At 37.9% G+C, this 26,190-nt stretch overlaps 1 protein-coding gene across 2 annotated transcripts in view; it reads right to left on the bottom strand.

The window, feature by feature from the left end:
- Window positions 1-528: 528 nt before the first annotated feature.
- Window positions 529-26,190, bottom strand: part of sh2d3ca (SH2 domain containing 3Ca) — a 44,368-nt gene continuing 18,706 nt past the window's right edge. The window contains exons 2-13 of one of the 2 annotated variants that reach the window (XM_077498016.1): window positions 18,200-18,328; window positions 15,184-15,333; window positions 13,052-13,329; window positions 12,821-12,898; window positions 11,362-11,489; window positions 9,907-10,279; window positions 8,591-8,720; window positions 8,367-8,482; window positions 6,920-7,091; window positions 6,736-6,847; window positions 5,318-5,524; window positions 529-3,888 (exon numbers count right to left, since the gene is read on the bottom strand). In XM_077498016.1, coding sequence (XP_077354142.1) covers window positions 3,713-3,888; window positions 5,318-5,524; window positions 6,736-6,847; window positions 6,920-7,091; window positions 8,367-8,482; window positions 8,591-8,720; window positions 9,907-10,279; window positions 11,362-11,489; window positions 12,821-12,898; window positions 13,052-13,329; window positions 15,184-15,333; window positions 18,200-18,328 — 2,049 coding nt within the window. In that variant the 3' untranslated portion in view covers window positions 529-3,712. The remainder of the gene's footprint in view (window positions 3,889-5,317; window positions 5,525-6,735; window positions 6,848-6,919; window positions 7,092-8,366; window positions 8,483-8,590; window positions 8,721-9,906; window positions 10,280-11,361; window positions 11,490-12,820; window positions 12,899-13,051; window positions 13,330-15,183; window positions 15,334-18,199; window positions 18,329-26,190) is intronic. The other variant, XM_077498017.1, reaches the window with a different exon arrangement.

Here is a 26,190-nt window from a genome sequence, read left to right as displayed (position 1 = left end):
GGGGGGGGGGGGTGTCTGAGATTAGTGGATGGCGGCTGGCTGGTTAGCGGCCCGACTGGCTTGCTGGCAGGCGGATCTGTGAGATCTTGTGTCTGTTTCAATAAAGAACATAAAGAGGTGAAATGAACACGTTCCGAGATATCAAGCAGGGAGAATCCTCTTAGAGATTACATCCATAACATGTTCCGCCTATGCAACTGTATGGGCGGCGGAGACAAAAGCCCGGCCGATGATGATTTTCTTATGGTGGCAGATGGCGCGGCGGCCCGATTCATCCATTGTGCCATAGATGACATCGGTTACTCTGATCTGATGTATGGAAGACAATTCCAAGACTATGAGGCTCAACATTATCAAAGATTTTAACGAAACAGGAATGTCAGCTTTCAATGGATGGAATTTATGTCATGTTTTCATAGGATTATTAGAGCGTCTTCTTTTCCTTCTCCATACATTTTTTGTGTGTGTTTTTTTTATGCTACATTGATTTTGACGGTCGACCAAAAAATAAAACTTGACTCCAAATACTCTCTGTGACACAAGCAATCATTTTATTTGAAAAACAGTGAATTGCTATGTACAATATGTAGAAAAAAAAGTAATGCAAACAACAAAAGTTATACTGTCCTTTCGCCTTTCATTCCACGCCGTCCCTCGGCGTGTCACCATTTAGTATCCAAAGCAAGAATCCATAAAAACACACAAAAATCGTTCGTTCCAACTTCTGTACTGTGAGCAGGTGACAAACCTAAATCAGTAGACTTCAGAATATATACAATACAAATGCATTCCCCATTTTGGCGCTTGTTTGAATGAATGTCGCCCCCTGCTGGGCTATAATGGAAAATGACTTTTTGCATGGCCTGTACTGTACAGCTGGACTCCCACAAACGTGTTTCACGCAAAGACAAACGCTCATGTAAGATCAGATCAGACTGGATTGTTACCTGACATGAACATTCGAGTATATTATAGAATGTTGATATTTAATTTGGAGGTAGACAACAAGGAGAGACAGGAGGGAGGGCAAAAACTCTAATGGGCGCTGTCCTTTGGCTGAAATGAGCATGTGGTACATTATTGAATATGCTGATATTAGTTCTGTATATTTTTGCACACTGGATATGATGAGTTATGGCGTTCTAGTGCTAGCGTTAAGAGACATGATAAGTGACCACTGACAGTTCTGTCAAATGCATGGAAGTTACCATTGATGGAAAGTCATTCTAAACTAGTTTTCTGTCTTAAACAGGTTATACACGAAGATATAAACACGACAATTTGGAGCATTTGCCCCAATGCCAGATTCTAAAATTTCGAGGATTGGGGTGATTGAACTGGCGCCACAACCGCGTCTCTGGTTTTGGGAGGGCAGAGTGTTACCAGTGAGCTAAAATTCTGGGTCCGCGACACCGCTTGGGACCTTATTTGATTTGTAAAAGGCTGAACTACTTTTTAAATACTCTAAAAACTACTGGGCCAAAAACAACCCAATTTGGGTTAAAAATTGGACCGACTTGCTAACTTGGGTCAATTTGACTCACCTTTCTTGGTTGCTTTGTACAAAGCAACCCATTTTTTTTTTTTTAAACAACCCAAAGTTGTGTCAAATTGACCAGTTAGTGGGTCAGTCCAATTTTTGACCCAGTACTTTTAAATATTGACCAATAAAAAGAAGCACAAAAAAAACAAAAAGCCTTTCATTCACACAATGAAAACCCGACATTTCCATGAATTTATAAAAAAGCAAAAAAAAAAAAGCAAAACAAAAAAAACAAAAAACATAGATGCCTAGACAGGATGTAAATAAAATGGACCTGTCCGGGCAAAAGAGGACGTTTGGTCACCCTAGCTAGCCAGTTAGGAAATAGCCGCAAGCTAGCTCTGTTACTGGACACAAATAGAGGAGCGACCGATTGTGTTGAGTGTTTGGATATCGTGTCTCACAAGTCATTCAACACAATATAATTACAATTAGAAGAGTTTTACCATCTTGTAGTCAACACATATGCTAACAGTTAGCCTAGCGTCAAGCTTCAGTCGACATCTGGATTAGGGCAGTCGATTCGCTAATGTTGTTGGAGATACTGTATCGTTACGAGTGTGGTGCGTTGTGTTGAATAGTCTCGAGTACGCCGCACACGATAGCTAGCAAACACTCGCTAATTATTTATTTGTCATCATGTGGTGTCTCTCACATTGTCGTTATAAGTCTTTGTGTGTACTCAACTTTACGATCACGTAAGCTAAGTCATTATCCTGTTTAATACAAACAGAAGTTCAGAAAATGAACAGAGATGAATTGATTTTCCCCATCAAGATTAAAGAAATCTAGTCAAATGTCCATCGCTATAGCTACCATCGTTATCACGAGCTAAGTATCCTGAGAGTATTCATATATATATAATGCTGAAAAAAATGAAGGGAATATGAAATCATCATAATGTAACCTCGCAGATCAGTCACACGTCCGGGTTTTATCCTGCATTACTGGCTATTTTTTTTATTTATTTATTTTGTATTGGCCTCTCCACATCTGTTAGAGCAAGTCCTATAGGACAACACATCAAGAATTTGGATGAGAAAACAAAACAAAAAACTTTTGATCTTAACAAATTACACGTTATAATCAATACTGTATTTTCAAATGGAATATTTCCTTGATCGATCTTTAGGAGTGGGTTGCCGTGATTTGTTTTGAGCAATCTGTGCTCCTCAACAGTTTAGTTATCGCAAACATCCAAGAAGCAATGTAGTGATTTATAAATGATTCACCTGCTTCACAAGGTTCATTCAGAACCTTTATTACGAGTTATTAATGACATGCAAATGTCTGTTTTTAAGGATGGGCACGATAAGCCAGTAATCAATTTCGCTGATTTTTTATTGATCTAATTTTTGATTATTTTCCAAATTGACACAAAATGGAATGAACAACTGAAGGCAGTGTTGATTTTCCATATTCATGCACAACATTGGCATTGAAACAGGGGTTCAGGACAAAAAAAAAAAAAAAAAAAAAAATCCTCCTATACATAAAGTAGCCTACAAATAATAATAATTCATGAATTTGTCCAAACGTATTCATTCATTTTCATGGTTTATGTTGTAAGGTAACCCTTGCCTCACTTACCTCGCTTTTAGCAACATTTAGCGCACGGCCCCAAGCAAACGCGATTCTCTTCTCAACTTTTACTTCTCCATTTGCGTTGCTTGTATTAATGAGTGGCTGATACATATTTGATGCGACTGCTCCATCTTGGATACACTTTTTATGACTCCTTCCCGCTTGTCACGAGGTTTGAGAAGCCGAATGCCCTGAATGGATGGAGCTCCTCTAAAAAAAATAAATAAATAAGAAATCAAGGAATGTTCACACGATTTACGCGCACGCACACACAGAAAGACGTGTACGTTATGATGTCATTCAAATGTTAGCAAGTCATTTCTACGACAGTGTGAGACGGCAGGGAAGCATCTGTGTGTGTTGCGGAGGACCCTCGTACTCATCTTGTCTCCTCTTGCGGACATTTGAGGGACGTCCACAGTTTGCGAAGTGAGTGTAGCAAGTGACATCACGCTGTACTTTTAGCTGCCTCTCCACTCACGGTGGTCCACCCGCACTCCTCCAAATTTTGGGCCATGCAAGACAAGACCACCTGGGAGTGGTTAAGTGCGGATGCAAGGGAGTCTTTGCCGGTGACGATCGTCGCTATAGCTCGCTGTGGCGCACCGGAGGCTCCAGCTTGTGCGAGAGGGCGGTGAGGACCTTGTCGAACTTCTCGTAGCGCTCCGGCTGGCTGCCCTCGGAGCCGCGGCAGCCCCACAGCAGACGCATCTGGAACTCCGTCTGGAAGATCTCGTGGACGTCGGCTTGTACCTGGAAGCCTGCACAGTGGGGCGGAGAAGGGGAAGATGAGTTGGATGTACTCAAATAAAAGTAACGTTACTTTTTAATAACCTGAATTAAGTAAAAGTAAAAAAGTAGTTCTACAAATAATTCTTGGAGAGAGCAAAAAAAAAAAAAGTGGTATTGAAAATTCATATGAAGCCTGAAGTGTTCTGCCATCACATGCCATTGTTTCCTCTGTTGTATCATGCTACTTGAAAATTTGCCACTTTGAAAACGCAAACATTCCCATTGGTGAGGTTAAGTCTGGTGGAGCAGAGTCATGTGACAGAAGTCTCTGACAAGGCAAAACAAATAACAGGCAGTCATTTTTAAAAAGTATAGTTTCTACAGATGGGTGGCAAATAGAATGTATCTCAGTGTAATGGCGTAAATAATAATAATAATAATAATAATAATAACTAGACTAAGTGCAATTTCTGGAGAAATTGCGCGGGAATGCTGAAAGCTGAATGCTAATATCTGAATGCTAAGCTAAATGCCTATGACGGAAATTGAAGGATACATTATGCTAAAATTACAAAGTAATTACATAACTAGTCATTAGTAGTATATAAGTTGTGTATTTAGTGCATTTAGTGTGTTTTCATTAGGGATGCACGATAATACTATTTTCAACCTATACTGATAAACCAATAATTTAGAAAATGCCGATGTCGATAACGTTAAGTAAGCCAATAATTGTTGTGTCTTGTTTAAAGCATAGCATTAGCTTAGCATTAACTTAGTATGCTAACTTACATTCGTGTTTGCATTAGCTTAGTATGCTAACTCAACATGCTAACTTAGCATTATAATGATCTTAGCAACAACATTAGCTTAGCATGCTAATCAAGCATGCTAAATTAGCATTAGCATTATCTTAACATGCTAACTTAGTATTAGCTTAGTATAAACTTAGCATGCTAGCTTAGCATATTAACTTAGCATTAGCATTAGCTTAGCATTAGCATTAGCTTAGGGTCATGACAATTTGGTAAGAGCAAAACGTCTTCCAGCTAATCTCTAAATCGAATACATTAAATCTCTGGTTATTATGACTTATTTGACGTTTTTGTTACTTAATAACTATTGATTCTGAACTGCTCCAGATGATGCATGTAGCCCAATTGTGTTTTTGTATAGTCTTATTTGCTTCTATAATTTTTGTATATAGTCGGGAATTACTGTAAATAAAAAATGCAAAATAGCTTTGAGGATGAATGCTCAAAGAGCTATACAACTTAATCCCAATCTATTTAGTCACCCTGATTAACCAGGGTTAACAGGTTTAATGGCTTCATGATCAATACAGTGAACAATCAATCGCTAATCATGGCAACAAATACACTGCGACTGCCCAGAAGGGCACGACAGGCTGCGAGTCCAAACAGTTCAATGCAGCCGTCCGCACGTATCCATCCATACCCTGCAATTTGCTCTCCACATTGCTCCTGTAGATCCCCCCGTGATGCGCGATGGTCCGAGCCGCTTCCAGGTGGTGCATGACCACGTCCACGCCCACCTCGGCGCTCTCCCACGGCTCCAGCACCTCCCCGAGAGCCAGGCCTCGTTCCAGCAAAGACAGGACGGGGATGATGTGCGGGAAAGTGGTGTTGGATACCACGCTGGACTCTGAAACGCAAAGGAAACAATTCGATTGAAGTGAGAATTTGGCATTTGGGACAAATGTGCCCCAAAAGATCCATGCCAAGGTGGCATTTTGGTGAAAAAAATACAATAAAAATGTTACAGTTAATTTTGCTAGAGATTCAACTACTAAATTCATGTATGAAAGTAAGCATGTCTCAATCATTTTTGGGCTGTTTTGGACCTCTAGGATTTTTGTTTTCATCCAATGATTCTCAAAGTATGGTACGTGAGCTCCCTCTAGTGGTGATGAAGATGAAGGAACAATGAATGAAATGCTCACATTAATAACATTCTCATCCTTAGCATACAGTTGTTGCCCGTGCATTATAATATTTTGCTGAATATGATGGAGCTTCACTTTGCACCGCTGCCCTCCATCCTTTCAGCCAGGCCCGTGGTTCCCCTGGTACGAATATTTTAAGATTATTATTATTATTATTATTATTATTATTATTATTTTTATTTAATTTTTTTTAGAGGACATCTAAGCAAGGCACAATATTATTGGCTGCCTACAGAGTTGAGTAAATGAACTTCCTCTTTGAAATCAATTGACAACAATTAACTTCTTTTTTTTTTTCCTCCTTGGTGAGCATAAAGGGGCGGGATAAACAGTTACACATAGCAATATGAAAGAGACACTTCATACATAGATGCATTTTTTTTCCCTCTGAAGAGTAACGTAAATTGTAAAAAAAAAAAAAAAAAAAAAAAAAAAAAAAAATGGTGCCAGTGGGTACTAGTTAGCCTCAAGGACAATACAAGTTCCCCACAGGTCTGTTAAAAAAATAGCTCACCCGTGATAAGACACTGTGCGTTATTAAGAAGAATTAAAACAGAAGAATGTTAACATTTATTCAGGAATTAAAATGTAACATGAAATAATAATAATTGGTTCAATTTAATTACATTAATTAAATGAATTAACATGTCTTCTATACCAAATTCTCTAGTTTGGTTAAAAATAAAATATAATGTTAATGGGGGGGGGGGGTATAATGCTGTTTGTATTTATCCAAATATTCAAATTGTTTTCGGACCGTTCCTACTAGCAACTGTTGGTCTCATCCACAACCATCTTGTTTTTCTAATCGCACAACTTCAGATCATTAAGATTGTATTTTTTGAGGTGGTAATTGGTATATATAAAAAAAATAAAAAAAAGAAAAAGAAAAAAAAGAAAACCACTTTACCTTTGCCATCATTCAAATTCTTCAGGAAAGGTTTGAGCTTCTTCTCATACAGGATGGCACCTTCCGTATGTCTCTGGCGTAACGTCACCCACGTTTGCTCCAGCCGGGAAATCTGAGGCGTTAATCACAAACGCGTTACAGGGAAGTACAATAATGAGCACGATGGAAACCACGCTCATCTCACCTGCGGCAGCTCCAAGGCCCTCATCACAGCGGCGAAGCCAAACATGTTGCCCAGGTTGCTCTTCAGCTCGGCCGCCAGCTGGATGGTTTTATGGAGCAGGGCCGCCCGCTCCTCGGTGCTTCCCGTGCAGCCCAGCAGGTCCACGGCCGTCATGATCGACATGGTGTAGAACCTGATTGAAGAACAGCGTTGGAATGTCAGTCGGGGAATTGCCATCACCGGGGAAAAGGTCCTCGTTGAATAATTTGAATTGTGACACTAATGACTTTCCTCCATCTTTTTGACATAGCACTTGCCGTGAAACTGAAGGTTGAGGGAGAGATTTTCACATAAATTGCACCTTCCGTTTTTATTAAGCCATCTGTCAGTGATGTGAAGCACATTTAGCAATGATTTTTTTTTGTTTTTTTTGTTTTTTTGATTTGTTGCAAATGCTTCTTGGCAAAAAAAAAAAAAAAAAAAAAAGTTATACAGCGGGAAAGACTTAATTTTCCCTTTAAATGATGTCACATGGGATGAAGCAACAACCACAAAACCCACAGAATTAAAGATGAAAAATAATTAAAAAAAAAAAAGAAAAAGAAAATATGATCATATAAAGGCAAAGGCAAATTGGATTTTAAAACAAAATACATTATGATGGGAAAAATATGGTTCGGGTTACTCCATAAACATGGAGGCACAAAGGGGATCAATAAAGTCAAGTCTAAGTCAATAACATTGTGGCGTGATCACATGAACTTTGACTGGAAAGCTCTGCATAAGACTCAATGGAGAATTTAATTATAACTAGTGATAGACCGATATGTTTTTCTTTTCAAAGCCGATACCGATACAGATTACTAGTAGTCAAGGAGGCCGATAATCGATATTTTAAGCCAATATTCATTTGTAGTAAAATAGGAAGAAAAAAAATATTTTAAACTATATTGACAGATTGTTTCAAAAATTATAACAAAAATTGCTTCAAGGGCTTAGCATGTGTTAAGCTAAATTAAAAATACATAATAATAAAAATTAAAAAAGCAAGTAATAAATATTTATACTGTAAATAAAGTTTTCTAAATTTTCAACATAATTTCTTGATTTATTTATTTTTTTTAATAAAAAGTGGATGAAGTTACTATTTTTTAAATCTTTAATTGGGCTGAGACTGTTTAGTAGGTGCTGCTGTTTGGGTTCGCAACAGAGTTCAAATGGACTCAGCAGTAATCTCTTTGATGTGGATGGATGGATGGATGGATGGATGGATAGATAGATAGATAGATAGATAGATAGATAGATAGATAGATAGATAGATAGATAGATAGATAGATAGATAGATAGATAGATAGATAGATAGATAGATAGATAGATAGATAGATAGATAGATAGATAGATAGATAGATAGATAGATAGAAAGAAAAAAGATTGAATGTCGGCTGTATTGAAGTAGAAGAGTGCGCACCTCTCCAGTAGGTCAAGTCTCAGCTGGTGTCCATGAGGTAGTGTGAGTAACTCCAAGCCTGAGGACACGCCCATCATTCTTTGCATATCTGAGTTGACGCCCAGTATTCTTGCAATCTGCGCAAGAGGAGGGGAGAAATTGCATGAATGATAAATATATATTTTTTTAAATACCACTTGTCATTAGTAACGTGAAAAGGTTATGTGCTGAGTGTGTTTATGTACCGTGCAGTCCACCAAGGTGATGTGTTTTGCCGCCGTCCTTGCATCCACTTCAGCCAGTAGCTCTTTCACTCTCTTCAGCACCGACATCTCCAGAGGTTTATTGTCGGCCGGCATGATGCAAGACTCATACCTGCATGGGAAACATTGAAGTGAACAACAGTAAACCAACTGAAAACGATCTGACATTATGTGTTTAACAAAGATTCCAATCGAACAGTCCCTTTATTGTTTTTTTTGTTTTTTCCAGCTGACTTATTTGAAAAGAAATGTACAATGTGACGTATCAATAATTCCTTTAGAATGTCACATTAGTCTTCAGGAGGGCTAAGATAGTGGTCTTCCTCTTTCTCTATTACAGCCAGTGGTGCGCCTGAGCGGCATGTTTTTTACAAGCTTTATCAGGCGTGTCGTCCTGGGGCATTCTAAGTGTGGTAAAATACAGCATCCGCAGTGTCTGTGGCCACGCGACAATGGGCCCGCTCACCACTGGAACCGAAGGGCGGCTACATTTTGCTTTCATTGACATCAGTATATCGCAATTCCTGGTTTAAATGGTCCCGATTCAGTCACATTAGCTCACACGTCTTAAAAAAGGTCATAATCAATCAATCAATCAATCAATCAATCAATCAATCAATCAATCAATCAACCCCCCATATCCCCATGATCATACCCACAGACACATCCCAAACCACACCATGGCGGGGCACAGAAGAACCCTGTAAGGAAAGGCACTATACTGTTTTGTAAATTACAACACACTGCTCACATTAAGACTTAAGAATTATGGGCCCCAAGCATGTTAGGGGCCTCCGTGAACACACCCGACCACCATTTTATGTCTAAAACAAATTCATTAGGTAAAATATTTTCCAGAAACACCTCCAGTTGACACATTGGGCCCTATTTTCTTAGACAGGCACACATGCGCTTGGCGTAAAAAGTGCCGCATCTTCATTTCGAACGAGGATGTTTTTCTATTACACACAAAGTCGACTTTAGACCAGGTAAAACCAGGTCTAAGTTGTGGCACAAGGGTTGTAATGTGATTTTGGTGGATGTGATCAAGATTCAGTGTGTTGGATGTAATTCAAGTATATTTCATTCAATAATATTGCATTATTATTATTATTATTATTATTATTATTATTATTATTATTATTATTATTATTATTATTATACCCATTTCATGAAAATTCCAAAAGAAAGATAACTCCACCCATGTGCGCAGTTAGACTATATATATATATATAGCAATGTTACAGCATATTATTTATATTCTAATTCTTGCTCAGAATGAGTGTGAAGTAAAATACCTGGATGGCTGGAACAAGGAAGCGGTTTCCACCTGAGGAGCGCTGCACATCCCGTCTCCTTCCCCCCTCACACCCTCGTTCCCCCCCTCCTCCACCCGCAACCGTTCCACGTAGCTCTTGGTGGGAGGTTTTGGGGGTCCGGCCGGGCAAGGTCTGAGGTCGCAGTAGCTGCCCGCTGTTTCGGACGAGTGTGACTGGAAAGCGGGATGGTGGGCGGGAGAGGAATGGGCCGCGTGAGAGATGTTGGCGGGATGCTCCGGGGGGTTGTTGCTGGAAGAGGGGCTAAGTTGAGGGTCGCTGGAACGCCGTGCGACGGGGGAAGAGGGCACCGCGGCCAGGACCCGCCCACCAGAGTGGGCTCGCTGTCTGGTGACTGGAGAAGAGCGAAGATGCTTTAGGTTATATACAGGAAAGCTAAAGGAAGAAAGACGTTCCAAAAAATGAAAGTTAAAAATATCACCTAATTCTAGTAATAACACAATTTTTATTCTGGAAAAGACGTCTTTATTCGCTGATATTATATATAATAATCTGTCGGGCTGGGTATCGATTCTAATTTTCTTAATCGACTCGATTTAAATTCACAAGAGTTCAGTTTGATTTGATTTTTTTTTGCAATTCGATTCGGTTCACTTCAGTTCAATCAATCTGATATTGATATTAATTATGGATCATCACTTCTTCTTAAATGTCAAGGACATAAAAAAGCTCCACAAATTACATTTTAATAATAAAGGAAATTTTGTGGAGGCAGTAACTGGTCAAATAATTTAGTTCATTAATGAAAGTGTTATAAGGGCTGCTCGATTATGAAGAAAATAGTAAATGCGATTATTCTGGTAATAATTGCAATCACGATTAGGACAATTATTTATTTTTTGGTAAATACATAAAAAATTATTAAGACAAATACAATTCTTTGAAACACTAATTATGCAAGTTCCTTTTAGAAGAAACTAAATTTATTAAATTAGTTATTTTTAAATTTTAAAAAGGTGCAAATGTATAAATTTAAACAACTCAAACAACTCAAAATTAGTTCTAATAAACTTGTATTGACAATTATGCTGATTTTGTAATTGTGGAGTGTAATATTTGGCAGGGCACACAGAGACGAACAACCATAATTCAATAACTGAAAATATCAACTAAAAATATTCTGAATTGTCTTAAAGTGCAATATTTCAGGTATTCAACAAATGTAAGAAAATACTTTTAAATTCATTTGAACAGTAAATTTCAAGAAAACAGTAAGAAAAACAATTTCCTGAAGAATTTATGGGGAAAATAGACAATTCATGGTTTTATGAATCAATATTGGGCTTGAAAAGGAAACTCAATATCGATTATTCAATGTTTTAAACCCAGCCCTAATAATTTGATTCTAATGAAACGCAGGCCATATTTTGCCGCTGTTTTCGAAATGAAGCTTGATTTGAATGGACGTGGGCTTACTTGCACAGTATGCGGGCGACATGGGCGTCTCCCCGACAGGCGACAAGGGGCAGCGGTACTCTTGGATCTGGTCCATACTCATCGCGCAGTTCCTCATTGCGTCTTTGTGGTGGTGGATGGTGGAAGGGCTGCAAAAACAATCGTAAATGTGAACAATCCTCAAGGATGGATTTCGACATTGTCGTGATGCCTGGGGGTAGTGTCACATGACAGGAAGTGGTGTGGTCAGGGATGCTTGTTAGGGAGAGAAGATGCATTTTTATAGTTGGCGTGACCTTGCTGAGAGTTCTATATTGGTTCTCAGTTACTGCTTTGCATGTTTTTATGTGTTGTTATAGCGTGTGTAAAATGTCAGTCAATAGTTTGATGCAAAATGTAAATGTTTCACATTATACTTTATTAAAGCATGCAGTAATAGAATGAAAGACTCAAAACAGTTTGTGCATCCTGATTAACTTCACTGTGCAGCATCTTCTGGTGTGTCTTCCTTGGCCACCAGAGGGCAGTATAATTTATACTTATGGCTATGTACAAGTACAAGAGAGAAGGTCACAGCTGCTCAGGAAGCTGCAGTAATATTAGTTGCTTTGTCAGAAGATAATGTACATATGTCCGCAAGAATTACAGGATTTGTTTTCACTTTTGTGTTCAAAAAGAAGTTTAAAAACAAAGCACAAAATAATTATGGAAGTCAAGTGTAAGTCGTGGAATTTCAGAAATGATGGCACTTTTGGTACGTATTTATGGATAGATATAACCTATTACTGTATTAATATGAAATATGTTAACATGAAATAATATGGAAATATGAAATAAGTCAAAACATGTATTGTAATACATGTAACATACAGACTAGATACATTTTTTTTGACTTATTCCGACTCTCTTTAGAACATGAAACTCTGCTGTGCTTTGCTTTAGAAACAAACAATAAGAATAAAATAAAATATGAGATTGTAATGTCACAGACATACATATACTAGAAAACAAACAATCCAAAAAATAAGATGAAAAAAAAATACCTTTTTAATATTATTTAGAAACTATATGATAATAATTTTCTATTTGTAAATGTTACTATGGCAAATTAATATTTCATTCAAGTTTTATACTGTTACACGGTCAAAGCTGAAAATTTGTAGAGGATAATTCTAAATATCAAAATTCAGATGGTGGCTCTCTATGAAGGTGTTGCTGATCCAAATTATGACCAATTTTGCCTTGGTGAATGATCATTATCGTCATTATCGTTTACTGCCATTTCCAGCACTTTAAAATATAAATATACTTTCCAATATACATGGTCTTAGTGGAGACAAAGTTGAGTGGTCAATCTGAAGTTCATTTGAAACACTTCTGGGGGAGGAGGTGCTGATGAGGTGAAGGGACTGTCGGGATGTGGCAGGTGTACTAGTTCTACACACTTGTGTTTGGCACATACATATGATACACACACCACCTGCATTTGGGCACAGGTTGCGGCTGAGGTTCCGCTGGTGCCGCTGGTGTCTCAACTGGACTGGGGCTGTCTGAGTCACTGATTGCGTGTGTAACAAGAAGCAATAAAATGAAACAATGGATAAAATGATGAGACATGAAATGAGATTTTAGAATAGACAAAAAAATAAAGCCAATCTGGGGTTTGTCTGGACCTGGATTCCCCAACCTTGGGCATCAGTATTGGGCTCACCTGTGAGGCATCATCTTCTCCGTCGTCAGCCCGTCCATCATGGTGACGCTGCGTCTCTTGATGTACGCTCCCCTCTGATTGGACGGCGAGTAGACGCAGCCGTGCTTGCCGCCAGAGAGGGCGAAGGTGGCTTCCAGGTAGCGCAGCGGCAGGGTCCGGCTCACCGGGCAGTAGATGTGGACGCCGCTGGACTGCGAGATGGCTTTGCGTTGACTTGCGTAGTAGCGCACCAGCTCCTGGACCGAGTCGAAGCTTTCTGACTCCAGTACATACTGCACCTAATATTGATCATACAGTCGAAATGTGAATATTCACCTTCACAGATCTCATGGCCAATTTCTTTGTCATTAGTATACGTTAACTCATTCAAACACAAAAAAAACATGGAAACATGTTTTTAATACTGTTAGGTTTACACACCTAAACATATTGAACACACAGAAACAAGGATGAGAAGACAAGACTTTTATCAGTTACAAACTGGCAAAGACGCTCCGACAATTTTCTTGCTTCCTCTCTTTTTATTTGGGATTGTTCCTTATCCGGTTACAAAAAAATTGCATTGCATTATTAAAACTCATTCACTGCCAGTCATTATAGAAAATTTTTACATTTCCAATACTCACGTGATATTACATTCAATAATTATATATAAACCGAATCTACCAAATAACAGAATAGACTCCCTACTTTTTGTCCCGTCCCGTTCTTTTATAATTGACAGCAGAAAAATGTAGGTTTGCCAAAATACAGCCATTTCTCCCATGGACTCTGAAACTGTGTTTATTTCCTATAAAATGGGGCAATGATGTCATCTACCGGTGGTTGGGCATCAGTAAAGTTGTTTCCAAGTTTGATATTTACAGTGGAGCATGCTCAGATTCGCCCCCATTTAGCCACGCTCTAAAAAATACAATTGACAAGTATACTTGTCAAAGGCAGTGAATGAGTTAAGGGGTGGAGAAAGCGCAATAGTGCAACATTGCATTTTCTTAGATTAACATATCTATCTGCCTGGATGTAAGTGTGTTGCAAGTAAGCATCTGATTATCTATTAGCAATGAAAGTTCTCGTTTATCTGAAGAAATGCGTGCAAAGTAGTTTACTTCAAGTTCATATGCGTGTGAAGCATTTTATCAAATATATAATAACTCAGATACACTTTAAACATAACATTCCATCCTGTTTATAATATATTTGCACAAAATCTTATATCACTTATCAGTCATTTTAGTTAGGTTTTTAACAATAGGATCATTTAATACATATCAGTACCGTGTATTTGTTAAATAGGCAAAATGTGACCATCAGACACAATATTTTTTTAACACAGATCATAGTCTTTCGTCACCAATATCAATATTACATAGAGCATGATGTAACATTTTTTTAAATCATAAAAACCATATTAGTTGAATAACCATCAACATAACAATAATCTAAAGTGCAATCAATGTGTTGTTACTCTAAAGTATGTATATTTTCTAATGTTTGTAATTTAGTGTGCGCAATGTCCAAACTGTACCAGCCAGTGTGGCTGTGTTTAAAATGAGTCTGGGGTAGTTTATCTAAAAAAAAAATGGGTGCAAAATAATTTACTTAAAGTTCATATGAGTGTAAAGCATTTTAGCAAATATATAATAACTTAGAGATACACTTTAAACATAACAAATACTTTGTCTTTTACTCTCAAAAACGTATTTACAATTTTTTTTTAATGCAATACAGAAGCCTTTGAAGTAGCTTCTGACATGGAGATGTGGCTTAAAGTAATGGAAGTTATTACAAAAAACGACCAGCAGGTGACAGCAGAGTACAAGAGATCAGCCAGGTCATGTTGCAACAAGCTCTTTTCCCCAGCGTTTTCACCAGGAATGTGAATAATGTGAAACTTAGCTATATTCTAATGCTAACTGCTGCAAAACGGAAGCAGAAACAAAATACTATTTTTTTTCTTGATGAAAGAAGAAACTCTCATCTTTCTTTTGGTAGGTTCCATGCTTTCATAGCAATAGAACACAATATTCTGTGGTCCTTGCAATAGCAGTCAAAATCTAAACTAAGTAACTTATTCAGTATAAATCACATCTTGTAGCTGAGTTGACATTGGCGCTGAAGTCGAGTATGAGTACCTTGGTGTCGCTGGATTTGACCAGGACTTTGCTGATCTTGAAATGCAGCACCTCGTTATCCCACCGACAGGTCAGCACGTAGTCACTCACGTTGATGAGGGAGTCACGCACCAGGAAGTCTCCGTGATGCTGCACCAGAGTCTCTGACACCTACACAGAAGACATACCCAATTTTTATTGACATTATTCCCGTGGAAGTTCATACAAGTTAACGCTTGGTTTCTTGGAAGAAAAAAAAAAGTATATTAAACGCAAAAATGAACTTCATTCTTGTCTGTAGACTGTAATCATTAATCTGAAGAGTCACTCAGCATATAAATTGAATGAAATAAAAGTACAAAATAGGCTGCAAAGCTTGAGTATTCTACATCGTTCATCAAAGCGTCGTGTTTTTAAATCATTTTTTGGACAGTTACATAATGGGAATCCGGTCCATCAGGATTAATTACAACAACGCCTAAGGACATTTTTGTGTTGCACAACAACGACAGAAAAAGCTGCCAAAATGCATCTGCTGTGCTGTTCAAGCTGGCAGAGACAAATAAGGTGCCAGCAGCGACTGCTGACTGAGAAAAGCTTTTTTTTTTTCCTTTTTTTTTTTTTTTTCCAGTACAAATCTATTGTGTTCAGCATTATCATGGGTAAAATGCACTTTGTTTTGAACATAACTGAAGACGAGCAATCCATAAAAGTAATGTTTGCATCACGGTGGGTGAAGCAGCCTCAGGCCGAAGAGCAAACAAAAACAAGTGTCCATGATTAAAATAATAATAGTAATAATAAAATAAAGAAGAAAAATAGCAGAAGTAAAAAGTGATATTTTAAAGCAGAATCATATTGTACAGTAAAACTGCATGAAGATGTCAGCAGAGATGTTCAACTGCAAACGCGCTCACACATGTACACACACAACATCACCAGCAGGAGGCGGTAAAAACATAGATCAAATAGATAAAAAAATATACAATGCTGCACTACACTGTTGTTTAAATTGAGATAGATGTAAAGAGAATATTTCAACCAGGTAAACAAAATTGTTAATTTTTTAAAATTTAAAATATTTTAGAAAGTTTATTATTTAACAATAAATAAGAATACTGTGTTCATGTTATTTACAATTAATATCATTTTAAAACATTCACAAATTATTTATTTAAAGAAAAACACTGTAAATCTATATTTATTTATTTATTTAACTCATAATTTAATTTCATTATTTAGATTAATTAATCCATTACAGTCCAATTATGTAATGAGCAAAATTCTCAATAAAAAACAAAATAAAATAAAATAAAATAAAATAAAATAAAATAAAATAAAATAAAATAAAATAAAATAAATGGACGAATGCAAGATCAACTCTATAGAACGATATAGAGGGAAGTAGTGTCATGTAAGTAGCACCAGGAAGCCACTGTAGATTTGTATGTGTGTTTGTGTTTGTGTGTATGGCGGACAGAATGCTTCGAGTTCCCACTAAGTTTACACTGGGACAGCTCTATGAATAATGTATAATATGCAAAATGGAAGGGAAAAAAACCCCAGACAGCTTAATTGGGTGTGTGTCTGTGACACCTTCCACGTGTGGGTGCATCTCTGTGCATAATGTGTATGTGTGTCAGTGGCGTGCAAAATCAAGTCATTTTTATTTGGAAAGAGCATTTTCAAATGCCCCTTCAAAATATCCATTGGTCCAAAATCCAAACTCGGCAGTGGACACGACCCGAAATATTCATCTAAAATATAAACATGGATGGCGAGTTTGTGGCCAGCTGCAAAATCCAATTGCGCATGTGAGCGGTGCGTACATCTGTCTGCTTGGCACCGCGTCCCTCTTTGTGAACACAAAAAAAAAGAAGTCAATCCCGCAGAGCAGAGAGAGCGATGATGCGAGTCGTTAATCGGTGTCATCCAGCGTTTGCGCTGCTAAAAAGCCGCTCAAGTGAGCGCTTAAATAGCACGGCCGCTTGACAGACACATCAAGCCACACTTTAATCTTGTTTAATTACCTCTGCCAATGTTGCTTTCATCAGCATGGGTTTGTTTATTGAGCGCAACCCTTTTGTCTACAGTTTTTTATATAACAAAACGGATTATGATATTAGGTTTTCTTCTAGTGATGTCGTACCAAACAAGTCCTATCCATCCACTCATTTTCTATCGCACTTGTCCTCATTAGGGTTGCAAGTGGGATGAAGCCTATCCCACCTGACTTGGATGAGAGGCGGGGGTACACCCTGGACTGGTCGCAACAAGGTAAGCTCCTGTTGACGTGTTCCTTCTTTGTTAATTCTAGGCAAATATCCCATATGGATCAGATTTTTATCCACATTTGGAAACAGGAAATCGTAATGATGTCATTTGACCCATGAAAGTCTTGACAAATCTGCTTGACTAATCACTCCAAATGGTATTGGATCAGTATGCTTGGCGCCGCGGTTGACTAAATGGAAAAGTAACTATAGTGAGCAGAGTTCTGTTGGTACGATGCAGTGGGGAAAAAAGCTACATAACCAATCTCAGGCGTGGGCAAAGTATGGCGACCACTTTAATTTGGCCCACTGAGTCAGCATTTGCATTATCAAGAGTCACATAAAATTTGTTGCATTAATTTTGCTGTTCTTCATCTACAATTGTTAAAGGTTAGATATATTTCAGAATTTATTGATAGTTCACAATTGAATATTCAATAGTTCACAAATTTATTAATGTAATTATAATTTAATTAATTAAAATATTGGTAAAATAAAAAAAAATACATAATTTCAAAAACTTCAGCATCAGTTTTAATTTGATTTAAAGCAAGTACACAGTAAATTATGTCATGTAAATTTTACTCTATTAAATAGGGACCAAATAAACTCAGTTTTAGAGTAAACTAATCTCAGCTCTAATTTTCCTGTGTATAATTTGCATGTTAGGTTATTGAAGACTCCAAACTGCCTAAAGGTGTGAATTAAGCTCCTACAGATGACAAGCGCTAATTGTCAAATGTAATCTATTAGCTATACATGACCTCTCGGGGTATGTGTCCATGGTACCAGCCATGGCTCCTGATATCAGATGGACTCAGCTTCAGCTCCTCCTCCAGCTCCTTACGCAGCTTCTCGGGAGGAGACTCCAGCAGGTACTTCTCCTTGGAGAACTGAAGAACACAAACAGAAGACGATTCATAAACACAATTGTTGATGAGGCCAATCATAAATGGTGATTAGATGCTTTAAATTCTATTTTAAAAAACATTATTTGCATATTGTCATGACTAGGGTCATGCAAGGGGTATGCTTACTATCATGACTAGGGTCATGTAAGGGTTATGTTATGCTTACTATCGTGACTAGGGTCATGTAAGGGTTATGTTATGCTTACTATCATGACTAGGGTCATGCAAGCGTTATGTTTACTGTTGTGACTAGGGTCATTCAAGGGTTATGTTTACTGTCATGACTAGGGTCATGCAAGGGTTATGCTTACTGTCATGACTAGGGTCATGCAAGGGTTATGTTTGGGTCATGACCGTGTGGTCAAGTGTCTGTTTTGAACTGATGTAACCAGCATCTATCTAATCTTTAACATGGAATTCTGCACGTTTTTAAAAATGTAAAACACACGACCCCAGTCTCTACAAATATATGCATTATTTTTAAATTAAATTTTGATGTCGACGTGTCTGCTGCGTTGCAACTGGAAGTCCCCCAGTACAGGCTTTCCAAATAATGGGTGGCCATTAATCGCGCATTAAAAAAATAAAAATAAATAGCGGCGTCAAAAGCAACTTTAACTCAAAATTAACACACTAATTTTGACACCCCTAAAACAAAGATAGTTAAAAAACAAACAAACATCAAAGCAACATAAATATGCAAGGTGCATTACAGAAGGAAACAATAGCCGACAACACAAATGCGTACACAGCAATCCAATTGACCCTGACCTGATTACCAAGGGGAAGAAATCATCATAAGTAAGCTTTTATTGTTCTGATGTACTGCGGAGTCCTTCACTAGCTTTTCAATGACTCAACACACACACACACACACACACACACACACACATCCACGCAACTATCAGACACAAACAAGAGGATCATGTTTCAGATTTCAAAGCTTTCTACTCGCTGCTTGCCTGCGCAAATAAGCGACACTCTGGGGAAATCTGCGCTTGTAATACATGAAAATAAATTCCGGCAAACATTTTCATGCTTATTTACCTTCAAAGAGTCTCTAGCTGCGAAAGAAAGCACGAAAACGAAATAAGTCAAGCTGCTTTTGAGACATTTTCCGCTCAGTTACTTGAGTCCAGAATGAAAATATGTGCAAAGAATTGCAATAGTTTGCGCAACATAAAACATTAGGCACTTTAAAATACTTTATTTATGGCTAAATGGAGAAAAATAGAAAAGGGCCATCATCTCCTCCAGTTTTCCAGTCATGACATCATCCACTTCCTGGACACTTTGACAATAAATTCTAAAATAAAACAGAAGTTTTATGGGTTCGGTAGCATGTTGAACAGATGCAACCCAGACTAGCTGTCATGTGAAAGCACCACAATAACCTTTGATGGTGTTACGATTGAGTTAGCTGATCTTCAAGAAGACAAAGAGAGAGAGGACAAAATAGCGTAGACCGGGTGGGCAAATTTTAGTTTGGCTATTGTTTGTGTTCATATATATTTATTTAATTAAAGGTTTAAAATTAGCGCAGCATCAATGCTAACTTCATGAGCCAGTCTATAGTGTTTTGCCTTGTGTGTTAGCATTAAGCTATCAGACTTTTGTATTTCAATGTGGTTTTATTGAATAATAGTTGTCTTTTTTTTATGTTTAGTTTGAAAGTAAACCTCAACTGGGAGTGGCAATAAACAGTATTGTTGTGACCTTCACTGCCACCATAGCTAGTGCTGGTAAAAAATTTAATAAAAAAAAAAGTGAATTAAGACAAAAAACTTTGTTTTTCGTGTTTTGTGTAGCGTGCACGTCACTTCACAAATATGGCACTTTACTGTACTTTAATTTATTTAATTCAGTCTCCGGTGTAATAACCTTATTTATTGATTGAATGAATTATTATTATTATCATCATCATCATCATCATCATCATTATTATTATTATTATTATTATTATTATTATTAATTCAATCTCTGGTGTAATAACCTTATTTATTGATTGACTGAATTATTATTTTTTATTTTATTATCTGTTCTTATTGCTGCTGGACATGTAAATTTCCCAGAGGGAGCCATCACAAAGGGATCAATAAAGTCAAGTCTAAGTCTTAAGTCTAAGTCTTTTTTTTTTTTTTTTAAATCAAGCAAAAGGTTTGACCACCCCTAGATACAGTTTGTATTACAAACAGAGAAATCCACACAGGAATTATTCAAAGGATCTTTAAGAGTATTAAACAGTCAAGTCCCAGTACAGTAAAACCTTGGAAAGTCAATGTGGAACTCAACTTTGTGGAACTCAAAGACGCACAAAAATTTGGAAGTAAAAACTGCGCAAGACTTTTGTCACAAATTTACTTTGCAGACCATATTGCCTAACACTATCCATTTGGGAAAAATAGCTGTTGTTCGTTTCTACTGTATCTTTCTTCCTCTGATAGCCGCTTCTCCATCATCAGGAGGTTTTTTGACTGTGATGGTGATACGAGGTGACTCGAAGAGGCAAGCAATCGATGCCGTCTTCCCCGGGTCAGAACAAAATGAAATTATTAACTTCCTCGTGTCTTCGCCCCCTTCACCCTACTCTGGTCCTGGGGGGGGGCGGATGGAGGAATATCGCCTCGGAGGCTCACGCTTCCCAGATTAGATTTGAGGTGTGTGCGCGGAGGCCAATAACGGAGCGGCGGGGTCAAGTGTGCGCTTATTGCCTCTGCTCGTCTCCGTGGAAACCCAGAGGAACTGATTCTCAACAATAAACCTGTGGCGTGTGTGTGTGTTTATAAACGAGCGGTTATGGGGGTAAATTGAAAATTGAGTGACGCTCTACTTTAGATACGCTTCATGAATTTGTCAGGCATACTGACAAATTGACAACGGAAAAGTCTAAACATGACAATATGACAGGCATAAAGACACAAGAGACATCTACTTTAATATCTTATATAACATATGATGGGATATCAAGAGACGCAATATAGATGATATTGCTTTTTGCTTCAACAAAAATAAAGGGAACTTCTGTGCACTGTGAAAATGTGGTAGTGTGTGTAGTCACTTTGCTACTTGCTAGCAACTCGTTCAAGCACAACAAAATTTGCTGCCCAAAATGTCACAAATTGTTCTTCACGATATGTTCTACGCGCCCCAATAGTCTAAAGGTCTAGTCTTAGGTTATCAAGTAAATAGACCATGAGTGAATATTCCTTTTTTTTTTTTTTTTTATTACAGTAATGTTGCAGTGATACATCCAACCATCCATTGTCGGTTAAGACCAAACTGTCCGAACTACGGCCCGGGGACCATTTGCGGCCCGCCATACATTTTTGTGAAATGAAATAAGATGCAGTTGAGAGGATCATCAAAGCCTTCTGTATGATCTAGCATAAAAAAATATATATATACATATATAAATACGTATTTGGGACACTTAATAGATTTAAAATAGAACATATTTTTACGTTTTTGGGAGCAAATGAGTTAATGGAGTGAGGATAAATGAGCACATTATTTAATTGACTGTGTGTGGCTACCAACGTGACATATTCATTTAATTTTTTTCCCCATGAATTACTGGGCTGCTTTTCATTTTTATTACTGTAGAAACACATCAATAATGGATCACAGTGCTGTATTCTGACATCGACAAAATAATTTTCGGTTTCCATAGCAACACACTGTACAAATGTAGTCTGCAAGAAGAATCCTATTTCAGCTTCTGTGAGTTCACAGCATCCTCAAGTGTACTTTTTATGAGAATTATTATTCATGGATATTAGTAGGCAGCTCGGTTGCTGTGTCACAGGTGTGAGGTTCTGGGTTCAGATCTCAGTACCAGCCTGTCAGTGATGCGTTTGCTTATTCTCCTTCCTCCGTTTTTACTGAAACATGTTGAAAAGGGTTCCTTGACCACCATCTTAAATCATTGTTTACCATTGAAATGAATGGGAATGCTTTTAATCCGTTCAAGCCAATCAAACAGAGCACAAAGTGAAGTCATTTACTCTGACTCGAGACCTTCATTCCATATCCAGTAATGCTAAGTAGGACCACTGCTGAATTCCAATGGAGGGAGCATCAAATTGCAAACAAGCCAACCTATAGAGAGACACGCTATACGAACCTTGAGACAAAGCGAGCAGCAGGCGAAAGTCAGACAGACGGAACAACGGAACCTCATTAAATGTAGACAGGGAGGCTAACTGAGGGGGAGGACGGCTAGCCCATTAGCAGCAGAGAGAGTTAGGGCAATTTCACAGCTGATGCAGGACTTTGCTTCCCCAGAGGGCGCGAGCACTCGGTGTGTATGTGTGTGTGAGTGAGTGACTTATTGATGGATGGCGGCTCAATATTTAGTTGAGGGCCCAGACAGGCAGTAAGAGCAGGTCATCAAAGATAAGCACTGTTATCACACAGGCAGGCGTATACAGTATGCGCTAGCTATACTGCGAAGGGGGAAGGTGAGTGTGGAAAAACATGATGGCGGTGACAGCTCCACATCATCGTGTACACAACCGCCACAATAGTGCAAAAAAAAGCACTTTAAAGTATTAAATAATGAGTATAAAATGAAATATATTGTGATAAAGACGGAATAGGCTCCAGCTAACTTGTGACCCTAGTGTGGACAAACACTATAGAAACTAGATGGATGGATGGATGGATGGATGGATGGATGGATGGATGGATGGATGGATGGATGGATGGATGGACGGACGGACGGACGGACGGATGGATAGAATTTTTAATTTTTAATTTTGCATTAAAGGGTATTACGAAAGCATCGTTTCCACTGATTACTGTGTATTAACCAGTGATTGGTGTTTATTTCGTAGGATTTTTGTATAATAATTAAAAAAAAAGGGGGGGGGAGGGGATTGATGTTGTACTATGTCTGTTATTGTTTTCCAAATTAAAAACAGATTTTTGCAAATGTCTTCTTTGATTAAACACAGAAGATAATCAGCCTTCTCTCATGAACAGAAATCAGTCAACAATTACTGTTGATATGCTGAAATCAAAGGATTTGGACAATTTTGAATAATAATAAAAAAAAAAAAATGGCTCCAAACAATTACCGGTACTAATTTTTTTACAATAGTTGTCGATTAATTTGATAATTGATAACTTGTCACTTAATCGATTACTTTTGACAGCGCTATATTTTATTCTTCTAATTTCTAGTTCCTGAAAGTAAAGCGGTCACAAGAACTGTCACAAGTACTGATACTTTGAAATAAGGCCGAGTATTGGCTCAGTACTGTTACCTGGTATCGGGTCTTGCACATACCTAAAAAAAAAAGATAGGTGATGACATCAGCGCAATCTAATTGGATGCAATACTTTGGCCTTTAATTCTGTTTTAATTAGATGAATTATATAGTATAGTAATAATGATGATCACCTAAACATTACAATGAAACACCCAATGAAAGAAAAAGTGTCAAATAAGAAGAGAAAATACAGTCACAGCAGAATCTCTTAGCATCTTCAGAAAGTCGCATGCATTGCTCAGCATGCGTACAAATGAACAAAGTGGAGAACAAAAAAAAAAAAAAAAGGGGGGGGAGTGTGTGCGAAATAGACTGGAGGGCACCTTTTCTGCTTTCAGCCCACGGGGCTTGCTGCTGACCCTGTTGTCGTGGTAACGCCTAAAGCGGCGGTATTGGCTGTGGGGGTGGAAAATGGGGGAAGGCTTTGGGAGTGGATGGGGGAATCCCACCAAAAATGCAGAGTTGTGAGTGAGTAGCTGTTCTGTGATCAGTTACTCTACTCCCACTTTCCCACTTGCTTTTTTTTTTTATTTTTTTTTTTTAAAGGAGATACAGACTCGGATTACGGCATTAATTTAATACCATGCAACGCTCTTGTACCCTATCAAGGGGGGAGGGGGGCTCTGACTATGGGTTTGCACGCACGTACGTGTCCAATATCACAGCTCTCCAGACTCTTCTAATCCCTTTTGTGCCCTCCAAGCCTGACTTTTACGGCTACGTTCTGACTGGTTCACACGGGTATCATGGTTTTAAAGTCACTGTAACGAGTACTGTAACGATGACGGAAAATGCCGGTAACGTCAGAGACGCTTTGACCTCAGAATGGATGCAAAAGTCAGACATGGTCGATGGGATATTTGGTTTGCGGACAAGAGTGTTGTAAGGTAAGCAGAGCTGCATTGATATGGAGCACCAAAACTGCCAAAATTAAAAATAAATAAAGGAATAAATAAAGGTATAAATAAATAAATAAATAAATAAATAAATAAATAAATAAATAAATAAATAAATAAAAGTGAAAATAAAAATGGATATAAAAATATAATTCAAAAATTAAATACGAAAATAAATATACGTAAATGGAACGGAAATTTGTCTTAATAATAATAATTATTATTATATATTAATAATTTATTTAGATTTTATCATTTTGGCAGTTTTGGTCTTCTGCTTCATATGTTTGCTCAGTGCTTTTTCCAAGTAATGCGGTATCCTGGCACATCCCTCCAAAACAGGCATGTTAGGGCCGATGTAACAAAAGAGCAGAAGAAAGGGACACAAAGTGACACATGAACAGGTAAAATGACCGCAGTTAAGACCACGGGTCTAATAATAACTCTGACCTTCTACTGTACTTGTGTTAAGAATGAGCACAAACTACACACATGGCCAGGCAATAATGTCTCGGGGGCAGCTCAGCAGGTAGATGCCGATATGTACTTTCGCATTTGTGCACAAATCCACACAACCTGCAGCATTGTTGTTGAGCCGTCAGTCATCGCAATGTGTGCAAACAGACCTCCGGGACTGACTGACAGCTGGTGCAAAAGATGTGACATTCAGCAACACTCCCGCTGAGCCCCGTTCTGGACTGCATGCTCTAGTCTGCTTTACATTCTACTATCTCGCCGATGACCCACAACAAGTTGACAATATTGACACTCACGATCTCATATGGACATTTTTTAATTTCCATTTTCAATGAACCTAACAACCAGAATTGTGAGACATGCTCACCACTAATCCACTGCCATTATTTTTAAAAGTATCGTTGTAGCTTGAGAGACAAGTGACCCGGTTTACCAACTTATCAATCAATCAATCAATCAACTTTATTTATATAGCACCTTTCATACATTCAAAATGCAACTCAAAGTGCTGGACATCCATAATACAATAAAAAAAAAAAAAAAAAAAAAAAACACATCCCCATGATCGTACCCACAGACAGACCCAAAACCCAACAAACACATGAAAACCACAACATGGCGGGGCACAGAAGTACCCTGTAAGGAAAGGCACCCAGGAGGAGTTCATCCACAGTGAGATTATCGGGATTAAAGCTGTCATTTGGATGACTTTTGTTTGACTTGTGAGCAAAAAGTTTGGATTTTTAGCATTGGACGACAATTGAAACGAAGAAAATTGCACGTGTTTAAAACAACCGCATAGTTTGTCTTCAGAAAGTCCGCTTAGCTTAATCCTAACAAACAATGCTAATTGCTACAGATGGGCTAACGAATACACATGTAGACAGAAATAAAAACAAAAAAAATACTCAGGCATATATCTTTAACCATTAAAAAGGACTAATATTACTGCACCTTACTGAGTTAAATGTGAAACTCTTCTTTGTATGTCTTATGTCTACTATACTGCCCCCTTGTGGCCAAGGCGCACACACCAGAAGGAGCAGCACAATGTGCATTCAATTAAAGCAATGACTGCTTAATTTTTCACATTTCAGTTATTTGTGCAATTACTGCATGTTTTGATAAAGTGCAATATAAAATACAAGTTGTCTTATTTAAAAGCACATTGCAAAAAAACTTGTTTTGAAATTAAAAT

This window comes from Festucalex cinctus, chromosome 15 (assembly GCF_051991245.1).
Source record: "Festucalex cinctus isolate MCC-2025b chromosome 15, RoL_Fcin_1.0, whole genome shotgun sequence".
In the NCBI taxonomy this organism is placed as follows: Eukaryota; Metazoa; Chordata; class Actinopteri; order Syngnathiformes; family Syngnathidae; genus Festucalex; species Festucalex cinctus.
This window is presented reverse-complemented; position numbering and strand designations above follow the sequence as displayed.